A 25,060-nucleotide genomic window follows, 5' to 3' on the forward strand; every position below is an offset into this window, starting at 1 on the left:
CCGAGTTAGAGTGCAGGAGCTCTCCAGGTCCTAGCGCCGGCCGGTTTTAGCTTGCAGCTCAGTGTTTGGAGACCCGCCCGCGATCTAGTGAGAGCAGCCGGTGAGTTAAAGAGCGGGACGCCCGCGCGTGCGGTATGGAAAGGCATGTATGAGAAAGTCCGCGATTAATGCGTCAAAAAAATTGTCGGCGTCAAGCACACGTCAGATTAATGCGTTTTTAATGCGACAAATCTGACAGCCCTAGAAATAATTAGAGTGATGCTTCAAACAAAAAGACAAAACAAAAGGAATTGGAACCTTGGCCAAACATAAAATAAGTCAAGGAGACTGCTGACCCAGCCATGTCGACCGTCAGAGTCAGCAGCTCCCTGCTAAAAGCAGTCTAACCAAAATCTACCGAAAGAAAACAAATACACAAAGCCCACAAATCAAGACTACCAAGGTAAAACTCCAAACTAAAATAAAAAAACAGCAGTATAAGAGTGCTGAGGACAAAGAGAGGAAAAAGAACAAAATAAAACTAGCAGGAGTCTTCAACAGATGAAGAGTCTGAATTTTGTGCAGCATCAACACTATCTCTCCATTTATATGAAGGACCCACAGTGGCCGGGATCACCAGATTGATGTCTGGTCATTGCTGGGCCCCTGTCCCATGTCAACAGCCCTCATCGAGTGCAACAATCAGATGGTGGCAGTGGAACGGCAGCACGGGAGGAGGAGGTCAGCAGTCTGAAATCGTCCAATTTTCAGATGATTTGGGGGTCTTGGAGACCCTCCTATCAATCAAAAACTGCTGCCTTCATGCCACTGCACAACCTCGAAATGTGCCCGAGCGGCCACTGATGGATATGAACCTCTAGAGAAAAACTGTCCGGTCGCCATAAAATTTTTACCTTTAGTTTATTGAAAAACTTGCATTTAAGTCATTGCTGTGACATTTTGGGATATGACACCATAGTCTCATTATTTCTTTATGTTACACTTTTACACTTTATGTTACACTTTATATGAACTTTTTTCTGAAATTAAATTATTTTTCTAATTCAGCTAGAATCTTTGTGAAAGTTGTGTTTTTCCAAATGTATCAATCATTCTGTTTTAAACCAATTTAAGGTTAGACTTAAATGTAACTGACACATCCAGACGTCCACCAAGGACAAAAGATCATTTCTTCAAGAAGAGTTTGGCTTGTCCTGTTGAAGCATTTTTCATGGATGGGTGCTGTGCAGCACATTTCTGCTCTCACTTCATCATCTGTCACACCATCACAGATGTGTCAGCGGCAGGTCTCCTACACCACTGAAGATATTGCAGCATCCACTGGCTCTAAAGATGCATGCATCATTAATTTGTTCTGTGCTGGAGCTCTGCTAAACCAGGAGTATCTGAAGATGATCAGAGCACAAAACAATCTGAATGACTCAACATTTCCTAGAATATCAATTTCCCAGCTGGAAAAAGAATTAAAAAGTTCAATGGAGTTTGAATACATGGATTTGGTGCACAAGCAGCACACCAAATAGATTGTAAAAAAAGACAGATCTATTTGTGGAGATAGAAATCTCTTTGAGCAAGAAGCAAAAAGCAAAAACAAACCATCTTTACTTTTTATCCCCAGCAATGACTTTGGTGCTATGATTGAAACAACAGAGGAACTGTCTACACTGAAAAAAATTGTTGTCAATTTTACATAGAAAAATTGGCAAAGTTTCATTATAAAAATGGTATTATGTTGCTTTTTTTACTGCTCTTCTTGGATAATATTCCTTATTTTTAGTGTGAATAGCAAAGTATTTAACCTTAAGAAACACAATTTAACACTGTAAATTTAGCAAAGACAAACATTCGTTTTTATGATAGAAATCTGGCCACTGAGGTTGACTGAATTTTACTGTACAAACAACACTATAACATTTTTTTACAGTAAAACTTTTAATAGAATGACAGTAAAAGGTGTTTTACTGTCAGCTTAACAGTTTTTATTGGAAAATATATCAGAATTTTACAGTAAAATAAGCAATGTCAGGTTGTAATTTAACAGTAACCTGTATAATAAAAATGAATTTTGTTTCCAGGAATGGGAAAAATACAGTAAAATTTCTTTTGTATATTTTGGTTGAAATAATTCAGTTACTTTTACTTAATTTTTTGATCTAATTACAACAAATCCAATTTAAAAGAAAAACATTTCTCATGATAAAAAAACATTTAGGTAACACATTTTTAGTGGGATAAAGGAAATTGAATCATGACATTTTCCCCTTAAATTTTACATGCAGTCACTGTTAAATCAGTAGTAAGGACATTTACATGTCTTTAGGTGCATAAATATGACATGTTTTAACTAGATAATTCTGTATTTTGTACAGAACAAATATGTAAAAGTTGTTGGTTTGGAACATTTTTGACTTTAAATAAGTTACCTGTTAATTAAAGAGTCGTTTTCATTTTTCATAGTTGTTAACTATCAGGATTTGACCAGTTTTAGTCTCTAAAAATTGCAGACATTTTTTTACAGTGGAACCCAACTTTGATCTTCTTACAAGTTGACAAAGAAACTAAACGTTTGTAACTTGTCACTTGTTGAAGTTAATCGTATTTACTGATGACACTAACATATTTTGTCCAAATTTAGATCAGATTAAAGTAGAGTTTGAGTTTCACAGTTGCGGCACCATCTGTTCAGCTGATTCTGCATCCATCCGCCTCCTGATTTCCTGCAGTCTTGGTTCTTCCAGCAGCAGCTGCTTTGTCACACACAGTGAAATACACATCCATCAAGTCATAGAGTTTGATGCTTGAGGAACCACAAGGGGCGTTCGTGTGCCAAAGTCACCAGCAGATCATCTCCCTCAGAAATTTGTTTTTCAATAAATAAGACATTTTAGAACAGATTCCTAAAGCTCTTACAACATCACTAATCTACAAGGACGTGAACTCAATTTTGTGAGGCTTTCAAAGCCAAAAAGTCCTTAAATACTTCTATTAAGTCTTAATTTTGATTCTAATTATACAGTGCCTGATGATGTCAGATTGAAGGTCAAACAGTATTTGTGTAGGTTTAGTGAAAAGCTAATTACAACAGTTAAGTTCCGACTTCCTCCCTCCTCCTGAGTCTCCATCTTTCCACCACAAACAACCCAAATGGCTTCCCTCCCACCTTTTGCACAGCCAAGTACACACTGCAAATTAGATTTTACTGGCCATGCAGCCAGAGGTAGCACACTGCTAATTGTACATCTCCATATCCTCTGCTCCACTTCTTTAATCCTCCAAAGCTGTGTCAGGGTTTGTATCCCCGTAGAACCTCTTTCTGGAGGTGCACATTGGTGCCACTGTTGGTGTTTCTCCTCTTGATATCACTTTTTTTAAAAATAAAAATTTGGTTTATTTTTTGTTTTGTTTTTTTTGGATCTAAAGCATGATAATGAACGTTAATGTTAATGACGTTAACTCCACTCTTCATGTTTGGAGAAGGAGGAATGCTGTCTATGACCTCCACAGTCCATCACTGCTGAAAGCACGGAGGTGTAAGCATCAGGTTATGGAGTGTTTTCCTGCCTGGGGGACAGAACAATGGAACCATCAAAGGGGTGGCGTGTGAATGTGTATGAATGTCCTGGTGATGGTCAGAGGCGTTGTAGCTGCGTGCTGGCAGGCACGCCTCTGTCAGTCGCCACTTTTTTTTTTTCTTTTTTGTGATTCTGATGTCGACATTTGGAGCCAGACACTGACAGTGAGCAGAGACTGATACATATTGGTCTGAATCAACATTTCTTGGGCAACTACTGTCGCCAATCAGGAGTGAGCTTGTCTGGAGTCCACACTCCTTTCTCTGAAAGCAGATCAGGAGAATCTGTCAATCAAACCTTTTGAACGTTTTCGGTAGGTGCTACCTCATGCTTTTACCGATGCATCTGATTTTCCAGTTAATAACTAGAATAACTTGCTATATAGAAAACGTGGAAAAAAACAGGATTAGAAAGAACGTGTTAGAAAATGTATCATAACAAGAATGGTTATTCTGACAGATCGAATGACTGAGTAATAGCTGTTTTTTTTTTCAATCAAAGTTAATGGATTTTGGCTTCTTGGAGCCAGCAGGTACTTCCTGTTTGGAGTTACTCAGTCCAGTTCTCTTATGCATTAAATGGTCAGAACCCTCTACTATCAGCCAGTAATTTTGTGTAATGACTTGCCTCTTCTGCTTTTGTTTACTATGTTTTTCTTTGTCTCTCAGCTGTGACTTCTCTTAGAGACCCTCCCCCCTTGGTTCTCCTGGAGATGATTGCATCTGTTTTCAGCTATCTCATTTGTTCTCATTATTGAAGGAGCTGTCTTTTTTGTGTTCCGTGTCGGAGCATCTTATGTGTGTACCTTTGTTTGGAATCACTATTAAAACGACTAGTGAAATATCCAAGATTTGTCTGGGTCTTCCTGCTCCTGGGTTTGTCTAACTATCTGTCCCGTGATATTTTCGGATTGTTTTTTAGCATAGCAGTAATCCTGAACTCAAAGCAACAATACCTCAAGAAGAAGATCATTAAGAGCTACAAGTTAGAGCTGTCAACCAGCCTTCTATAAATACTTTATGATACACTTTCCAGATGGATGACTATGTTACGTTCCATTTTCATGACTCACCTTGAGGTGACCGGATGAGCCTCGAGGGAACTGCAACACAACCTGTACTCCCCTCTGTGTAGTACGCTGTGCACAACCCAAAAACTGTGGTTCACATTTAGTATCTAATGTTTATTTACTGTAAAACTATAGACCTTCATTAAACTTATCAGGGCCAAATTAGTTTTAGTAACAAGAAAAATGTGATATTTGGGGAAAATGATCATATGGCGTAGTAGTAGCCTGGGCATGTTTACATTAAAAGTGGGGTCAACTGGACCCCAAAAAACAAGGATTTCAAGGATTTATTTTTAACTTCACTGGTGTCTGTGGCAGACATGAAATCCTGTCCACCCTTGTCATGGAAGGGACCACATATCAATGTAATGGTGGGGTCATTTGGACCCCATTACACAGGAAAGGGTTGCACTGTTGAAAATCTGCAACGCTTACCCTGAGAGGGTTAATACAGTGTGTTGTCTCATTGCTCACATCTGTTTGTTAAAAGTTGCTTCAGCTTGGTGACCATTTTGAATCTGCAATGGCATTACAGGTTCTGATCAAACAAAAAGAGGGGTTGAACCTCCCATGAGACTGAATTACCAAACCACAACTTTACACAGCAATCAGACCCTTTCACTATATTACAGTAAAATAAAAATGTTTTGGACTAAATATCAAATGTGATCAGATTGATGTCACACTGTGCTTATAAAAGACATGTTGTTGTCCAGACGGAGGTCTGCAGTAATCTGCTTGGTCTGCAGCATCAAAGACTTTGAAGATAAAGCAATAATAAGGCTTCTTCAGCAATGGTGATGAGACTGGAACCTTTAGAGTTGAAAGAAAAGTGCTGCAAGAGATAATACTGATGAGCACATAACATCCTCTGCACAGATAAAAAAAAAAACAGGCGTTTTCAAGTCTATAGCCATCCAGAAATGTGCTACATAAAGTACTTTGTCCACCAGTCCCCGTATATCGCCTGTCCATCATCAGAGAGTATCCATCCTTCATCTGGACATCCCTGAAGTTTCTTTAATTTTTTCCTGGAATCTGTTTTTTTAAGAGTTTTTCCTCACTGAAGGAGAGTCTAAGGCAGGGATGCCTAGTTTAGCTTAGTCTGTTTAGTTTAGTTTAGTTTAGCAACTGGCTATTGTTTATATTTTTATGACTGACTTCAGGTGATCTCTGATTCCATACTCGTAAAGAATAAAAAAAGAGATTGAAGGAAATCTGAACGCAGATGGAGAAAGATTAAACTTCAGGTTGATTACCACATCTATAAAGAGAAACTTCGCTTTTATAATTAATATCTGAGCAATGCAAGGAAGTCCTATTTCTCTGACATCATTACCAAAACTCTCATAATGCCCTGTGTCAGTGACACCAGAACTTTACTCCACAAAAGCCTGTGAGGACTTTGCCAAATTGTTTAGAGAAAAAAAAAATCAAAAACATTTGACAAACAATTGTTTCATCAACTACAAGTCCAGGATATCCACTAGAAACCAGTATAAACCCAATGGCTCAGTTTCAACCCATAAACAGTAAAGAACTGCAGGACATTCCATGTCAACTGAACTCCTCCTGTCTGGATATTCTACCCACAAGCTTTTTGTCGTTAACATCTGGTGTTTTCCCAGAACCACTGAAAACAGCTGTAATCAAACCTCTCCTAAAAAAGGACAGTCTAGACAAAACTCAAATGAACAACTACAGACCGATATCAAACCTGCCATTTTTAAGTAAGATAATTGAAAAAGCTGTTTTCCATCAGTTAAATGAATTCCTAATAAATAACAACTGCTATGATGTCTTTCAGTCCGGCTTCAGACAGAACCACAGCACTGAAACGGCTCTGACCAAAGTGACTAATGACATACGTTTGAATACAGACAGTGGAAATATGTCAGTGCTAGTTTTACTGGATCTCAGTGCTGCGTTTGATACAGTCGACCACGCAATACTACTCAGACGACTGGAAAACTGGGTGGGTCTCACTGGGCCAGTACTAAACTGGTTCAAAACGTACTTAGAAAACAGGAAATATTTTGTGTCAATTGGTAACTTCACTTCTGAGCCAATAGAAATTACATGTGGAGTGCCCCAAGGCTCCATCCTGGAGCCACTTCTTTTTAACATCTACATGCTCCCAATGGCCCAGGTTATAAAGAAAAACAACATTAGTTACCATAGCTATGCAGATGACACACAGATATATATTAGACTGACACCAGGAGACCGAGGCCCTGTACAGGCTCTTGGTAAATGCATTGAGGACATTAATGACTGGATGTGTCACAACTTACTTCAATTAAACAAAAACAAAACTGAGGTTATTGTCTTTGGGGCTAAAGAAAAAAGGTTAGACGTCACTACAGAGCTTCAATCTATTCAACTAAAAACTACCAACCAGGCCAGAAACTTGGGTGTTGTCAGGAACCAGACTTCTGTCTCCCTGTCTGGCCACCAGAGGGAGCTGTCTTCAGAGTACTGAACATACTACATCTCCCAGCTGCCCTGCATGCTCCCTGGATGCCACTCAGGTGACACTATTCTGACAATCAAAAAAAGAAGTGTCATGAGCCACTTTTCTCCTTCAGAATCTGGGAATTACGTTGATCATGTTAACGGTTGAAAAGTTATAGTATGTTAAAGGCTTTTAAGCGTCACCGACGACGCCTCAAGTGTTAAAGGGTTAAATAAGATGCAATATGAGGCTATTTTCTGATTGTAAAGTACTATATGTTTTTTTATCCAGTCAAAAATGAGGCTGAGTAAACATAAAAAGCAAAGGTTGTTTCTTTGTCTCTTGTATCCAGAGAACTTTTCCTCTTGGCTGCTTTAGGATCTTCTATCTCTCTGCAGGTATCAGTGCTGAAGAGACCAGGTGTAAAATCAGATCGTCAGATTGTCTACAATTAATCTTATCACATCACCCCCCAACCCCCACCCACCCCCACACACACACACACATCCACTGTGTTAGCCTGCAGCAGCTCCTGTTGCATCCTCATCCCATCCAGAGACTAACTAAGCCCAGTCTACCCATCCCCCTCCCTCAGGAGACTGTACCACACCAGCTACACCCACACTCGTCCTCCCCAGTGAGAGCGTCAAGAGGTTGTGGTGCTCTGGCCACAAACGGCAGAGTGCAGGCTGATTGTAGCTCAGACCGCACAGAGACCGACAGCAGCTGATTCAGCTTCAGAGAGAGAAATGTAAAAGGAAAGAGGGGATACAGGACTGACAGCATCTTAGTGCATGTCCAGCCCAGTGTGTCTTCATCCCAGGAGACGGCATCAGTCAATGGAACTGTCAGCTAATCCACGGTTTGGGGAGCAAGATGAGGCTCCCCCAGCTCCGTCTGCCTGCCTGTCTCAGATGAAGAGCAGCAGCAGCAGCTACAGCACCGTCCAGCAGCAGGGCTACTCTGCATCCATCTTTCTGCGACGTAAAGACAAGCTGGAGCGGGTGAGCCAACTGTCGAGCATCTTCCTCCTCTGCAGCTTTACTGTCCCAGCTCAGCAAATTCAACCAGAACTTTTACACACTGATGTTAATGTAGAAAGTAAGTTTGGCTGCAAAAAATGTAATGTGATTCTTGAAAAAATGAATTAGCTTGTGCAAATTCAAAGTAAAACCCCAAAAGCTAAAGTAAAGCATCATGTATATGGGCTTGTTTTAAGTCCACAGTAGTTTTAGCCTCTGGGAATCCATTTCCTGTGTGAGCTCGCTGTTTATCAGCATTAACTCCAGACAGTTCCTGCTGCACAGCTGAGCACTGCTGCTTCCAACGGGAACTGATGACCACTTCTTCACTGTTGACTCACAATGAGCTCATTTATGAAATGCAACAAAACACCTGGCATCTCACACAACTAAACACTAAAAACATAGAGCTGTTTTTTGTGGTGAAACTGATGCTTCATGTCAGGATGTTTGTGTTAATCGTGTAGGTCCTATAATAAAAATGTATAACTTTTTTTTATTATCAGCAGCTCTTAAAAAAAATTGGCTCGAATTATATTTTTTGGGGGTCGCTCATTTATAGCAGCTGTCAGCTAGCAACTCAAAAAGCTATTTCAAATGTTGTCATCCTGTTGTAAGATGACCTCTGCCTGGACATGTTACTCCATGTCGGAATTTTCTGCCTCGGTTTCCCTCCTGACCAAAAGCCATGATGAAAAAGGCTTGTGTTCTCATTGTGTTTGCTTTGTCCTGCACTGCAAACAACCAAGCAGCATCCAGGAGCCATAAATGATGTACAGCTGAGTCAGTGACCCAAATTACATTTGGTACAAACGAGCTCAGAGTAGGAAGTTTTCAGATGCCCAAAAGCAGTTCATAAATTTTGGGTAAAAGAGTTTTGTGGGTCAGTGTGTAGAAACGATTTTCTTCTCAGGGGAAGCTGAAGCATTTGTAATTGGTAAATCAATCAAAAGTTAATTGGATAGCACTTCACCAGAGCCCAAACTAACCAAGGTGTCACAGTAAAGAACAGACAGGACTAATAACGTGTAGAACAGTAAGAACAACAATAGAAGACTTAAAGTCCTACTCCAATCATCTTTTGATCTATTGTGAAATTGTTCCAAGTGGTCTTTTAGTTATGACTATGCAGTTTTTAGCAAAAATACTAAAAAAAAGTGTTTTTTTTCTAGGACAATATTAGTGCGGAGCAGCAGGAGTTCATTAGAAATTTACCTCTGAGTTGTGGGTGGGGCCGTTGGAGAGGAAGTAAGCCTCTGCTGATATCCCATCATTCCTTTGTTTACACTCTCTCCCGGTACTATACAGCCCCTCATAACCCCCAATCTAACATTAGTGGAGAAACAAAAATGGTGATCAATATTTGAGTTCTCCAGCGCAGAAAAGGGCTTCATCCAATTTCCTTCCCTACTCCCTAAATTCTGAAACAACTATTGTTTATACCGTGGATTTAAAATGCATTTTAGACACCAGTACTCAGTATTTTTTTTTTATGACAAATATAACGTCATCAATTTCATGAAGTAAAAGCTTAGTGAATAGGAGCATTTTTATGAAGACTATTTTATGAATCCACAGTATTTTAATGATGAAAACTCGGATGGTTTAAATAATAACAGATTCAAATACATTTTTTTGTTTACAAAAATTGTTCAAACACAATGCATTGTGGTCGATATTCGCCAATCTAGTGAGCATCAATGCAGAGACTTCTGGGAAATTTCTAGGAAAGAAAGTTTTGGAATTGTAGATTCAGACCGCACTACTAAACCTCTATAAAGTGCATTATATAGTGCAGCATGTAGTGAAGTAATTCTGACACAACAATGGAAAATGAAGACATTAATGGATCTATAAGTCTGGAAGTGGATGCATCAGAATGGAGCGGAGCAGGGAGATTTTGGCCTGCCCAGATGACCCCTCCCTTATATTGATCTGTGATCCCTCCCATGACATAGGTGGTCAGGATTTTATGTCTGCTACGGACATGAGTAAAGATAAATAATCGTTTAAAATAAAAGTTCAGATGACCCCAATTTTAAAGTAAACATGCCCAGGATAGCACAGGAGTTAAGCTGCTGCCTCACAACTGGGAGCTTCTTCAAACTGCATTTTTTTGATAAGCATCTGTTTCACAACAATTTGAACAAAGAAATGCTCCAAAATGCAGTTTTAAGCGTAATCTTTTTTATATGCGTCTTCCATTGTGAGAAAATAATAAAAGAATGTTAAAACCACCTAAACCACAATTTTAATTGTCATGAGTTTTTAAAAAAAACATCAGGCTTCCACTAAACGCAACATTTCATTCTAAACCTGGTCCAGCTTTGGCCCTTAGCAGAGCAAAACAGTGATGACCTGAAAGTGAACAGTCATAGGGCTCCACCCTCTAATGCTCAGATGACCACCAACAACAGAGAACAGAGCTCTGCTGGGTTAGTTTTTCCCTTAAAGCTCACTTTGATGAATCAAGGCCAAAGATTCCAATTAAAACATTAATTTAAATCCTTCCTGAAATCTTCTGGGAGCCATCAGGAAGGATATTTTCAATTAAATGTGTCTAACTCAACAGCAGTGTTTCTGGACAAGTTGGAGGCAGAAGTGGTTCGAAGCTTGAATAGCCTTCTCCTGGTCAATGTTCTCTGCTTCTCTGCTTCTGAATTGTTGGACTCTTTTCAAAAGTCACTGCAACAGTTTTGTACATGTCAGTGGTGCTATGGTCCTGTTTCCTGGTTGTACTGAGACCAACATCAGCCTGGAACACAAACAAAAAAAAAAAACATCTGCACAACTGACACTTAAGAAGGAAGCACAGACTGTGTCGTCCCTATAAGCTCAGTCAAAAACAGACTTACTCTCCAATCTGCACACATTTCAGTCCAAAGAATGGTAGAACCTGAAGTCCACCTGACAGAGAAACACATTAGAGTAGCAGCTGCACTACTCCTCCTCACAAGATACACTTCTTAAATTTCTGCTGGCTCTTCTGGTTCAACTTCTAAAGAAGAAGAGCGTCTTCTTTCTCCCAAATGCAGGCTAAACACAAGCTAGTTGAACGTGATTGGTTAAGAACTTTACCATCATAAACCAGAAGAAGCTGAATCATGTGTAAGACGTAGTATGTAATTAGTTTTTAATTTCTTATACAATTGCCTGTAAATCTTTTCACTATATCTATACACATAAAGAAAATTAGAGTTCCAACTCTACTCGTGGTAAAAAAAAAACTCCCGGTCTCCCCTGCTGAAGATTTACAACATTACTAATGTTTTTTTATTAACTGTTTAATAATTTATGAAAATATGCATGTCAACCCTAATGGCATCTATATGCACCGAAACTGCTTTCAGAAAACATTCCTTCCCACTAATTACACCCAAGTTCGTGAATATAGAGCAGAAGCTCCACTAACCAGGCCATAGAATTGACTTCAGTGGTATTTTAGTATTTCAACAAAAGGTGTCACCATTGAAAACAGTGCAGCTATTCATACTGTAAATACAATTTACACAAAAATGCAGGATACTGATGCCAAAATTGTTGGCAAAGATGATTAATCTTTGAAAAAAAAATAAACTTTTCTTACATTTTTTCTGAATGTTTGATTTGAATGCGCTGCATAACTCATATATTTGACAACTTTACATCTGGTGTTGTGAAAGAGCTGACAGAAGAAGTTTCATGAAAATCGAACAGAAAAAGTGTTGTTTGCAATATGGTGGAAAAACGTACAAAAATGTAAAAAATCTCAGACTTTTCCACAAAACGGCCACCAAACCGTAGGTTTGTGCGGGAGGGTGGGGGGAGGGCTCTTTTACATTGCCAAAAAATTATCTTTAATTTTCCCTAAGTGTGTGCAAATTTTGGTGAGTTTTCAAGTATGTGGTGAGGGTCAAATTTCCACTCAAAGTGTCAGAAAGAAAGAATAATAATAATAAACATTTCAGAAACAACATAGAAAGATGAACTGTGACCTTCCTGTAGAACACTGCTCTGCATCTGCTTATGACAATGCTAATAGGCTGAGCAGATCCTACACACTGACCACAAATTGATCAATTGAAGCAATGATAAAGCAAAGACTCATGGATGCATCCACCACCTTCCTCTATCACATAAAGAGCAAAAAATAATTGTTGCCCGCCCACTTTGTCTCAATTCCTCTTACATGTGGTAAGTGGACAGTACCTTGTCTCATTTGTTGACCCTTAGGATGACCTAACAGCTGGATCTCCCTGCCCAGCCTCTCTGGCTTGCTGCCCGGCTCCCTTCCCATCACCTTTCACTCACATGACCCTGACTGTGGCGTCACGGGAACGCCACTACCCCACCCACAAGCGGAAATTCACCTTTGGTGTGAAGGTGAAACTCCATGGGAGCTCGGCTGGGCACTAGCAGAACCAAACAGAACCTAATTTTGAGCATCAAATGGAGGCGTGTCAGCAGCACGAGGCCGACCTGCAAGTTATTTAAAGAAAGCTCATTTGCTCAACTACCAAAAGGAGAATCAGAGAGATGCTTTAAGAGGTGCGGGAACCATAAAAGCCCACTCTGACTGAGGAGGTTCAGTTCTAGCATTGAATTATGTGGTTTATCAGAGCTTTTTTTATCATCCAAAAAAGCATAACCTGATGCCCTGGTGGGAAATCTAAAGAACGTACCAGAGATGTCTGTTTTTAAGCATAAAGGAAAGATTGAGCTGCATGGAAGTTGGGAGTTAAGTTGGGAGCCTGAAACTCAAAATGAGAACCTTAAATTAATATTTCCTGTTGGGAATGCTGTGCAGTAATCAGTCAATCTGAGATCTCTGAACTGAGTAGTTTCTATGCTCTACAGCTGGATCTGAAATGGACATCTGATCTTTTTCCTTGTCAATAGTGTGCCAGCCTCACCAGTCCAGGCTGTAACTTGATGCAATAGATGTTGAAGTGTTGCTGACAGTCTGTTGAGGTTGGAAGGTTTTTTTTTTTTCTTTCTCTCGCTGTTTTTGTTCGCCTCTGACCTGAGTGTGCAATGTTAGGAACTTTGATCTTAGCTGGAAAGAGGCTGAAACACTTTTGCGCTCGGAGTTGAGCCTTTCATAGAGCCAGCTGCTGTGGAAAATGCCTGACTCCTTTTCCTTCACAAAGTGTATCACAAAACAAAGAACTCAGGATTTTCTATCTTTAAAAAAATCTAAATTAGCTTAACATCAAAAGTGCACCAAGAAATGTAGAAGTATATTGCTAAGGACTGTGGGATGGACTGTCCCTCACCTGGGCAGAAGTCACTAAATTAGTCAAAGAGCTCATCAGTAGTAAGACAACGGCAGTAGTGAATGAAGTCCATCTTGACTACCTCAAGTCTCTGAAAGCCGTGGGACTGTCTTGCCTAGCACGTCTTGCAACATTGCGTGGCACTTGGGTGCTATACCACTGGATTAGCCAACTAGGGTGGTCGTTCTACCTTTTAAGAAGGGGACTGGAGGGTGTGTTCTATCTACTAGGAGCTTAGTTTCTGTGGTAGGAAGTAAGTTGAACCTGTTTATAGAGTGTGTTGGACTCCAGAGAGGAGTCTGGAAGTTGGAGAGCTGGAGTAAGGTGCATTCATCTGCAGAAAAAAAACTTAGGGCAGTCTTTTTCATTTTGATCCTCTGAAAGTTCTTGACATTGACTATCCTGCATTGTTTTTTGGAGCTTTGAGGATTCTTTGGAGTTAGTGTGAACTGACTAGTTCAGAAACTGTTCATGGAGGTATTTCCGATCTAGAGACAAGGCTATCTCAAACTCTGAAGACAATTCTGTGCGTCCCTCTCTTCTCCACAAGTTTTGTTCACACAAAATGGATAAAGAACCAGATCCAAAGTGAGAGGCAGGAGGAGGGAGGAAAATCAGAGCCACGGCTCTGTATTGGCTGTCTGAACAAGGGGGTGGTGGTTTTTTAGGCTCTGTGTTTCTCCCCACCTCCACTGAGATGCAGAGTGAGGCGCTCAAATGCAAGCGAAGCATGTCAGGAGGCATCAGAGAACAGGAGTTGAGGTTAGGATCAAACCTGTGACGACAACGAGAAAGCATGCAGAGATGAAAAGTGAAGAGCAGACAGACTGAAGGCATTTGGACATACTCGTGACTGATTCCCATCAGAAGTTTGGACAAGTGTTATGGCTGTTTCGGCAGGACCGGCTGTGCAGGAGCCTCTGAAGGTGATCTTCACATTCCATCTGGAGTAGTCTCTGAATACACATTTTTATGCATTTTTTAGGGATAAAAACTAAATTTCTTTACTTGCAACAGCTCAGCCTGTGTGCCCCTCCACCCCTGGAGCAGATGGGGTTTGTTTATTGTCTTGACAGGCTTTATGTGAAATCCATTTTCTCTTCAGGCTTGTATAGGAAATCACTGTTTGTTGTAACTGCAGCACGAGTGTACATTTGCATTTTTTTAATTCACTAATACATAAATTAATTCACTGTTTTTTTCTCATCACAACCCAAAAAGTAGTGCAGAGTATTTGAGTTTCCAAATAAAAGACTCAAATCAGTATTTTGTCATCTTTTATTCTATAATCTGTTAAAGTTTTATATTTGAAAACAAATGGTATATATGTTATAAAAAATCTGCCTGGAAACTAAATAGATTGGGATTGTGTGTTAAACAGTTACTGACGGAGAGCTTTTTGTGGATATGTGACTTGTGGCTGCAGTTGGTGCTCTTGAGGTTTGGGGCAGCTCCCTGATGGATTGCGCTGTCTCTACTAGTCTGGCTCCTTCTCTATCAGGCTGTTTTATTTCCTCGCAGTCGTGTTTGCACAGTTGAGACTGGTCCTTGAACTCCTGCTAACCATAATGAAGAGAAGCGGTGAGACAGCCACAGCCTGAGTGAGACAGTGCAGAGAGGACAGGGCGGGGGAGGAGGACAGGGTCCGAGCGTCACACCTAAATCATCTGATGCTCAACATACTTTTGTTTTATTTCAGGGCAAACAGAAGCTGTCGCTGCAAGACACTGCTTTAGAAAAAATCCATCGTATGCGGCAAACTCATCACTCGGATGCAATTGACTTGATTGATCAAACACACAAAAGAGAATATTTAATGTGAAGTTGACAGCTCCCAAAGCCACAAAGCCCGACAGTGAAGCAGCCAGATCTGCCGCCGTAAGCAAAACAGAAGTGCTTTTCTGCACTTTTAAAACTGAGAATCAGAGTCCTCGGGCAGGGTGGCGTTATTACCTCTGACTCTGTGTACCATGGGCTGTGCACACACACACACAGCATGTCCACAAGTATGGTCTATAATATGTCTTTTCATTAAAGCAACATTGACTGTTCCTACTCTGACGCAGAGCTCATAAAAACGCTGTCAGCTGGGAGCTGCCTGTCTGAAAAGACAGCAGCAGGAAGTTTGGTTCTGCAGAACAGGGAGCAGGGGTTCACATGAATCTGGGGGAATTTATTTGCACTAGGGCCAGTCCTCCACTCAGAACGTTCTTCTGTGGGACAGCATTTGTATTGATCATGAATCCTTACCTCCAATCAATGTCATTGACTGAGAGCAGAAGCATTTAAAGCAGCGCTCATTTTCATTTGCACTCCATCCCCAAAACCGTTTTGACTTTTGTCGTCTGCCTTTGTCTTCCAGACGCAGCAGAAGTGCATTGCCATCTTTGCACTCCTCTGCTGCTTCAGCGTGCTGCTGGTGTTGATCTTCTCCTCGGTGAACATCTGGGGGGACGATGAGGATGGAATCACAGAGGAGAACTGCAGCCGAAACTGCCAGTAAGACCTGACAGCGAACTGTTACACTTCCTACAGGAAGTAGATCCGAATCTAAACAGATTTGATCACAAAATTGTCATTTTAGAAGTAGTTTCTTATAAAAAAAAAATAAGAAGGTAATAAGCTAGTTTGTCTCACACCATAACCAGACCTTAACTATCATATCAGTTTGTTTATTCAATAACTGGAACCAATAAATGTTCATTCTTGTATCAGAACAGCAGACACAGCTCAGTGAGAAGTATTCCTAATAGAGGAAAAAAGATTCACACAGAAAAATTCCATCAAATGAAAACTAAATTTTTTGGGAACTTTTTAGTCTGAAAATTCTAAAATGAAAAATTTTAATGATAAAATATGAGTTTAATGCTTTTAAGAATATGAATCCTCTTTAGTGTTTTGGAATAAAAGTGAAGCATTTTCAACCAAACTACTGAATCTATATGTTTGATCTACAAGTTATGAAAACCGTGATTGTCCAGCCATATTCTGCTGTAGTTGGCTTAATCATTATAATTATGCAAATTATTTGCTTTTTGGAAAAATAATTTCCTGTAATTTAGGTTGAAAATGTTGCATTTCTTTTACCAAATTACCCCAAAAATATCTGTCACAAAAACAGACTTCTGTCGTTGTATAAAGCTGAATATTTAAAGGGTCCATATTTTAAAAAACGACTTTTTGGACTTTTAAGTGTATTATACTGTTCATTCATCATCATAAAGGGCCCTTCCGAACCATTCACACATTTCTGAGTAATCCTTTGTGCTCTCAGCTGCAGCCCCTCCCATACCCATGGAAACCCTCACATGCTGATGTCACAAAGTGAGACCGCCCCTTTCAGGAAGAGTCTGCTCTGCCAGCTCCGCCCCCAGTCTAACACCAACACCCAATTTCTCCATGGAGCTAGTGGTGATCAGCAAAAAACGTTCATTTTATGAAGGATCTTCCAGTTGTGTCCCGTCTTCCTGCTCAAAAAGGTGTTTGTTGCTTTAGACGTGGGGCTCCTTTAAGACCAGCCCTCATCTTAATTCTCTGTAAATCTTTGTGGCTGGTTTAAACTTTGTGATGATTGTTTTGCCTTTAATGTCAGTAGATTGAGGCTTACAACTGGAGACTAGTTTCTGATTTTTAAGCTGTGATGGATAAATAAAGCAAAATAAAACTGATATCTTCTGAATATCATACAAACTTGAATCCCTCGTTTCTCCAACTTTATTATCTGCATGTGGGAAACAGTCAAGTCTGTCGCCGCGTATAAGCCAGAGCGGATTCTGGCATGAGAACGACTTTAATTATTCCGTATGTCGAGGAAAACTCCCGGTTTTGTCAGTAAACAGCAGCTTTATTGTTCTTTGAAGTCGAAGGCTTTGATTTGGTTTCCTCACCGACTTTTGTCTCCTCTAAGAAACTTTATAAATACGTTTTATTGTTTGATTTTTGTTGTTAGCTTTGGGCTACTAGCTTAGCAATCCAGTTAGGCATGCAGGTAGTCGTTTTAAGTCACGTGACATAGACAGATGTAAATTGAATCCGGAAATTTTTCAAAATAAAACTTTGTTCAGTATCATAAAATAAATGAAATGGAAATAATCTAAGTAAGCACATTTATTTATTTTTTTCTGCCTGTGGCCTGGTACCAAGTGACCCACCGATCGGTGCCGGTCAGCACCCTGAGGGTTGGGGACCACTGGTTTACACCACGCATACACCGTGAAAACAAACCGCTCAGTGGAAGCGAGGCTTAACTGAGTAGAATAGCTCACCAAGATTAACTGGTCCGTCCCGTACCACTCCATACTGGACTGGACCGGTCAGTGGAAACAAACCCATTCATTCCCATGTAGTTCAGCATGATGTGTGTTTTTTATAGCTCATTCTGTTCAAGGAAACTCTTACACTTAAAATATAGAACCAGACATAAGTTCTTACTGTAACTTTCAGCATCGTGCTCGTGGAGAACATTCCGGATGACCTCTCTCTCCACTCGGACGGCAGGCTGCACCTCCCTCTCTCTGTCGCCTTTCACTCCCTGCTGGATCAAGCAAAGCACTCCATTGAGGTGGTGTCTTCTGTGTGGGACCTGACATCCTGGGACATGGAGCCACCACCAAACACTGCCAAACAGGTGATGCTCCTGCATGTAGATGCACCTGTGTGTGCTCTGGAGAGGCTGTACCAATGGGTTCTCTGCTTCAGGGTCAACTTTTGTTCCAGCGACTGCTCGACCTGAAGTCTCGCAGGGTCAAACTGAAGATTGCCAGCAGTTTGACAAACTCCACAGAGCTGAGGGCTTTGGCAGCACACCGTGAGTGTGGGGTCAGGTTTTCACTTCATAGATTTTGTCTGGTGGTAAAAAAAAAAAAAACAAATGACTCCAGAGACTGTCACCTTTAGCTCTTTTCCTGTGATCCACCTTTAATTTACACAAGAGAAGATGTATGCATTTACACCAGCGGATAAAACCATGTTTCAAACTGCTCCTGCCTGCAATTTCACCATTAAGGTTAAAGAAAAACATGGGATTCCTGCCAGTGCTTTCTGTTCTGACATTCCCGTCAGACTTCATGAGACCAGCTGGCAGATTTGTCTCCATCTCTCAGAGTTTTCTGTCTGTATTTCATCCATCTAGAAGCAGAGGTTCATTTTGTAAACATGACCGCTTTCACCCGGGGTGGGCTGCATTCATCCTTCTGGATCGTGGATCGGCAGCACATTTACATCGGCAGCGCTGATATGGACTGGAGGTCGCTCTCCAAGGTAACAAACACAAATCACCAGCGCAGGTGAGCGCACGGGCGGGAGGGGGGTGCACAGAAACACAAACTTGATGTTTAGGACTAAGCATAGGCTTCTGAGGTTGAGAAAATGAAGCACAAATAGAAGTTAGATCGACCACTCAGTGATATCAGAACAGAAGAAATCGTCTAGTAAATCAGGGGTGTCAAACATACGGCCCACAGGCCGCATCCGGCCCGCCAGATGGTTTGATCCAGCCCAGTCATGAGGAGAAAAAATATTAGGCGGCTGAAAAAAAAGCACGTTTCTAGCCCATTCCTGTGACGACTTATGATTATTTAAAGAAATACCTGCGATGTGCAGTTCCACCACTATGGGAAGCAAAAGAAAAGAAATGGCCCCATAACAAGAGATCAAGAAATAAACAGCATTTCTTTGCAAGCGGGTTGAATGCGGCTCCTGAACTAAAATGGTTTTGACACCCCTGATTTAAATTAAAGACTCGCTGCCAAAAAGATAGAAGAGTGACTTGGTGATAAACTGAGTTCTGCTGCAGACTCAGCTCAGCAGCTCCTGACATTTCAGTCAACAGCAGCTCCAGCCTGATGGGTCAAATGAGAAATATTCAGCTGCAGAAGGTATAAACAATTCTGTCGAGTGTAAGAACACCACTGAAGCACAGTGGAGGTTTCTGCAAGTTTGAATCTGTTTTTTTGTAATTGTTATGAAAATGATGCCATGCCTAATTCTGTGGGAAAGGAACTGAAAGAAAATCAGAATCCAAAGCTCTAGCTCTTGAGGATTGGTGCTTTTTTCAGTTTCTGTGGAATAACAAACAATAAGAAAGATATGGGGACTGACACAGCTCACATAAATGCAAAAGCCATAACACAACGACAAAAGTCACAACACAATGACAAAAACCAAAACACAACAACAAAAGCGGAAGTACAATGACAAAAGCTTAAGCACGACCACAAAAGCCGACAATATGAAGGGAAAAGCCAAAGCACGACGACAAAAGCTGAAGCCTGACAACAAAAGCCAAAGCACGACGACAAAAGCTGAAGCCTGACAACAAAAGCCAAAGCAAAACAACAAAAGCCGGAGCATGACAACAAAAACCAAAGCACAATGAAAAAAGCCACAACACAATGACAACAGCCACAGCACGATGACAAAAGTGGAAACACAATGACAAAAGCCAACAACACAAAGAGAAAAGCCCAAGCATGGTGACAAAAGCTGAAGCATGATCACAGTAGCTGAAGACTGACAACAAAAGCCAAAACACGACAAAAAAAGCCGAAGCATGATGACAAAAGCCAAAGCAAAACAGAAAAAACGCAGCACGACAACAAAAGCTGACAACATTAAGAAAAAAGCCACATACCAACGACAAAAGTGGAAGCACAATGATAAAAGCAGAAGCATGAAGACAAAACCCAACAACATGAAGAGAAAAACCCAAACACGACGACAAAAACTAAAGCATTAAGATAAAAGCTGAAGCCTGACAACAAAAGCCAAAGCACGACGACAAAAGCCGGAGCATGACGACAAAAAATGAAGCACAATTACAACAGCCACAACACAATGACAACAGCCACCACACAACGACAAAAGTGGAAACACAATGACAAAAACCGAAGCACAATGACAAAAGCTGACAACACGAACAGAAAAGACCAAGCAGGACAACAAAAGCTGACAGCATTAAAGAAAAGCCAGAACCCGACGACAAAAGTGGAAGCATAACGACAAAAGCCGAAGCATGAAGACAAAAGCGGACAACATGAAGAGAAAAGCCCAAACACAATAACAAAAGCCAAAGCACAACAACAAAAGCCGTAGCACAACGACAAAAGCCGACAGCATTAAGAGAAAAGCCAAAAACCCAACGACAAAAGTGGAAGCACAACGATAAACGCTGAAGCATGAAGACAAAAGCCGACAACATGAAGAGAAAAGCCCAAACAAAGCAACAAAAGCCGTAGCAGGACGACAAAAGCCGACAGCATGAAGAGAAAAGCCCAAACACAACAACAAAAGCCAAATCACTACAACAAAAGCCGAAGCATGAAGAGAAAAGCCGACAACATGAAGAGAAAAGCCCAAACAGCAACAAAAGCCGTAGCAGGACGACAAAAGCTGACAGCATTAAAGAAAAGCCAGAACCCAATGACAAAAGTGGAAGCATAACGACAAAAGCCGAAGTATGAAGACAAAAGCCGACAACATGAAGAGAAAAGCCCAAACACAACAACAAAAGCCAAATCACTACAACAAAAGCCGAAGCATGAAGAGAAAAGCCGACAACATGAAGAGAAAAGCCCAAACAGCAACAAAAGCCGTAGCAGGACGACAAAAGCCGACAGCATTAAGAGAAAAGCCACAACCCAAAGACAAAAGTGGAAGCACAACGACAAAAGCCGAAGCATGAAGACAAATGCCGACAACATGAAGAGAAAAGCCCAAACACAACAACAAAAGCCGTAGCAGGGCGACAAAAGCCGACAGCATTAAGAGAAAAGCCACAACCCAACAACAAAAGTGGAAGCACAACCACAAAATCCGAAGCATGAAGACAAAAGCCGACAACATGAAGAGAAAAGCCCAAACACAACAACAAAAGCCGTAGCAGGGCGACAAAAGCCGACAGCATTAAGAGAAAAGCCACAACCCAACGACAAAAGTGGAAGCACAACGACAAAACCCAAAGCATGAAGACAAAAGACGACAACATGAAGAGTAAAAGCCCAAACACAACAACAAAACCCAAAGCACAACAACAAAAGCCGTAGCAGGACGACAAAATCCAAAGCACCACAACAAAAGCCGAAGCACAACAACTAAATCCAAAGCACGACAACAAAAGCCAAAGCACAACAACAGCTGAAGCACAACCACAAATGCCAAAGCACAACAACAGCCGAAGCACAACAACAACAGCCAAAGCACAACAACAACAGCTGAAGAACAACAACAACACCCGAAGCATGCCGACAAAAGCCGAAGCATGCCGACAAAAGCCGACAACGCAACGACAAAAGCCACAACGTAAATTAAATAACAGACTTTTTTTAAGCTTCATATAGTTTCAAAGCTATTAGCGCTTCAATAGCTTTGAAACTTTGAGCATTGACCCGAGAGGATAAATAAAAACAAAGCTGAGCGGATCTTTTTATTATTCTCTTAAATTACTATTGAGGTTTTTTTTTTTATTGTCTTGATTTGAAATAAAAATCTCATAGTCATGGAAGTGTAGAATCGCAGCCGCTGGAAAGCTCTGTTGTCCGGGGTTTGGGGAACAAGAAAGTGTCGCCACCCAGTGGCTGCAGGTCCCTGGGAAGCAGAGGTCGCTATGCCTGCCCAGGGTTGGCTGCTCGCCAAACAGAGAGCCTCCAACCTCTATGGGTTGTGTTGAGTTGTGTTTTGCATTTATGTGAGCCATGTCGGCCACCGTAGTCATCAGCAGACTTGCATGAAGACACAGAACTACTGCCAGAGTTTGCGGCAGACCCACAAGTGACAGACCGCAATGATTCTTCACAAGTACCCTTTTCTACTTCACAACGTTACTTTAAAACAACTTTATGCCGGTTTTCTTAGTCTAACCTGTCGTCTTTGACTCCAAAATGATGAAACAAAACTCCCTTTTAAGCATCCAAGCCATTCAAACTAAATAATTTTCAAATTCCTAGAAATAAGTCAGTCTGCAGACGGAGAAAACAGAGAACACTCTTCAGTGCTTCTTTACTTCCTAATACTTCAAGCTAGTAAACTATATTTAATTCCATTAAAGACAAAAGTCAACAGATTCCTAATATACCTGCATCACACTGATGGTATTACTGCTGTGGGACAACAATTCTTTGAGTTTGGGATTGACTGCATTAAATATTCATGACCTGTAAACACTTGAGTCAAAACAGGTCAATAAACCTCCTAAACTGTCAGGAAGAACCTCAGATAACAAGCTGTTATCAAAACAATAAATGATCAAATCCCAAAATGATATAAAAAAGTTAACTCTGAAAACAACTCTTAAAGCTCCCAAATAAACTCTAAATGTGTGTAAAAGGAAAGAATGTTTTTTCTGGCTCTTCAGGATCTTTGGCTTTGCCTTTATGATACAGCTGGGCCAGCTATGAGCCAACGGAACAACTCACAAAGACGATCACGATGGTTTATAATTGATACTTACTGGGGAAAATATATTTACCAATTCAAAAACAACTGCTGAAAATTCACCTGGAATCCCTTTTAAGAGTTCTGTCTCATCAAACTGCATCTTAAGACGGTTCTCTCCCTCTGATTGAAACTTACTGAACGCTTTTTTACGATGTATTAAAGTGTTTAGTTGTCCGTTCATCTAAATGTGAGATCTAGGATCTAAGGAACAAAAAGAAAAATAATGTTTACAGCACAAACATCATCAGATCTGTTTTCAGTTTGTTCTCAGAAGAAGGAAAGTCTAAAATCCTTCATCTTTTCTTTTCCTTACAGACAAAAGCTTCTGCTGTTCCTGCTGTGATGAACTCAGAAATAGAACCAGAGCAGAACAAAGATCAGCTGTGCAGCTAATGGATATATTTAGAACTGTTGTCTGTTTTTGTCTTCTTGCATTCAGTCTTCTGAGACTTTTTATGCTTTCTTTTTAGTAGTTTTCATTTTTTCGACTTAGAAACAATAAAATGAACAGTCTGTAAAGAATCTAGCACATCGTTTTTAAACTAAATCTTGAATTTCCAAAATAAAAGCCCTTGGATTTTGCTTGGGTAAAAGCAATTCGTGTGTTAAATACAGTTGCAGTGTTTAATCTCTGATAATTTAAATATATTTTATACAGTTTTTCTTAAGATTATTTTATATTGTCACTGTTACACTCTTCAGATATTTGGGGATATGTTGTATAGAGACATACGTATTATAAGTCATCACATCACCAGACTCTTGCCAATAAACAGCCCTAACGTAAATACATTCAGGAGCATTTGATTAACTTTCTCACTGAGGAGAAGGTAAAATGTGAATCTCGTTGTCTTCTTTGTGACCCCCTCCCCTCCAGAGGAAGGAGCTGGGCGTGGTGGTGTATAACTGCAGCTGCCTGGCCCTGGATCTCCACAGGGTCTTCTCCTTTTACTGGCAGCTCCATGACCGAGACTACATCCCCTCCATCTGGTCGAAGAGAGTAACGGCGCTCTACGGAAGACACGAGGCCCTGGACCTGAAGCTGAACGCCACTCCAGCCTCGGCCTACGTCTCTGTGAGTCTGCTGCTGAATCAGGAAGAAAAAAACCTCACAAACCTCAAAAAATGCCTTTTTCTGTGGTTCAGTTCTGAATTTTTGTACATCACAGCAAAGACCATCTACAGCCTGGTAGTTGCAGCTCTATGTGAGAATGTGACATGTAATGAATGTGGTTACCCTAAACACCAGGACCTCCAAAGCTCTGCTCCAGCATCAATCATCGCCCAGGAGGTGACGGCTCCATGCTGGTGCAGGCTGCTCCTGAAGCCTCCTCCTCTCCTGGCCCATCTCTTGTGCAGATGAAGCAGAGCTCTGGGAGGGTTGATTTTGAGTTACACTCCATTAAGGGAGCAGTGTTAGCATAGCATGCAGCTGTCATGCTAAAGCTAAAGGGAATCTTCCGTGACAGTCACATGACGAAGCCTGTCCTCTCTACAGACTTCCCCTGAACTCTTCTGTTCCAAAGATCGAACCAGAGATATTGATGCCATCTATCAGGTGATCCAGAGTGCAAAGACGTTCGTCTTCATATCTGTGACCGACTACCTTCCCCTGGTCAACAGAAGTTTCAGAGGAGCTCCAATAACCAGGTAAGTGCTTGCAAGAGTTTCAGAAAAGAAACGTTTTCAGGAAGTTTGTTTTAAGAGACTAGGAATCATGGGAGGCCGACTCCGTGCTGCACTGGATCTTCCACTGAGCAATGGCTGCGTCCACAGGTACTGGTCGGCGATCGATGAGGTGATCAGAGAAGCTGTGGTGCTTAGGGGAGTCCGGGTCCGCCTGCTCATAAGCTTCTGGAAGAAGACTCACCCTCTCACGTTCAACTTCGTGACCTCGCTCAAGTCTCTGTGTATGCAGCTTCTCAACTGCTCTCTGGAGGTGGTGCGTACCAGAAATGGCACGTTTCCAGCATTTGTGCTGTTAAAATAAACTACTGTGATGTTTTTTTTTTCCAGAGGTTTTTCAGTCACAAGGAGCATAAGGACGACTTTCAACTCAGACTCAATCACAACAAGTATGTAGTGACCGACAACGCCGTCTACCTCGGTGAGTTGATTTGCTGTTTTGATGATTTGCATTCCACTTCAAAGTTGGATGTTTATATGGCGTTATTTAGTAGTCAAAACTCCACGCAAAAATAAGACATCCCCGCGCATGTTGAAACATTCCTGGTGGATAATTCCGACCCCAGCAA

At 41.0% G+C, this 25,060-nt stretch overlaps 1 protein-coding gene and 1 long non-coding RNA gene across 4 annotated transcripts in view; one reads left to right on the plus strand and one right to left on the minus strand.

Annotated features, from left to right (window-relative positions):
* Positions 1-7,729: 7,729 nt before the first annotated feature.
* Positions 7,730-25,060, plus strand: part of pld5 (phospholipase D family member 5) — a 20,378-nt gene continuing 3,047 nt past the window's right edge. The window contains exons 1-9 of one of the 2 annotated variants that reach the window (XM_024259524.2): positions 7,730-8,100; positions 15,736-15,872; positions 17,817-18,000; positions 18,072-18,180; positions 18,505-18,632; positions 23,683-23,880; positions 24,304-24,455; positions 24,582-24,747; positions 24,822-24,912. In XM_024259524.2, the coding sequence (XP_024115292.1) occupies positions 7,891-8,100; positions 15,736-15,872; positions 17,817-18,000; positions 18,072-18,180; positions 18,505-18,632; positions 23,683-23,880; positions 24,304-24,455; positions 24,582-24,747; positions 24,822-24,912 (1,375 nt within the window). In that variant the 5' untranslated portion in view covers positions 7,730-7,890. Of the gene's footprint in view, positions 8,101-13,491; positions 14,300-15,735; positions 15,873-17,816; positions 18,001-18,071; positions 18,181-18,504; positions 18,633-23,682; positions 23,881-24,303; positions 24,456-24,581; positions 24,748-24,821; positions 24,913-25,060 lie in introns of those variants that run through there. The other variant, XM_024259525.2, reaches the window with a different exon arrangement.
* LOC112137314 lies at positions 15,157-18,165 on the minus strand. Of its 2 annotated transcripts, none has more exons than XR_002917519.2 (3): positions 18,026-18,165; positions 17,805-17,904; positions 15,157-15,818 (listed from the first exon to the last, which is right to left on the minus strand). It is a non-coding gene; the product is annotated as an uncharacterized LOC112137314 (long non-coding RNA). The 2 variants fall into 2 exon arrangements; XR_002917518.2 differs by having other exon boundaries at positions 17,805-17,907; positions 18,026-18,143.

This window comes from Oryzias melastigma, linkage group LG1 (genome assembly GCF_002922805.2).
Source record: "Oryzias melastigma strain HK-1 linkage group LG1, ASM292280v2, whole genome shotgun sequence".
In the NCBI taxonomy this organism is placed as follows: Eukaryota; Metazoa; Chordata; class Actinopteri; order Beloniformes; family Adrianichthyidae; genus Oryzias; species Oryzias melastigma.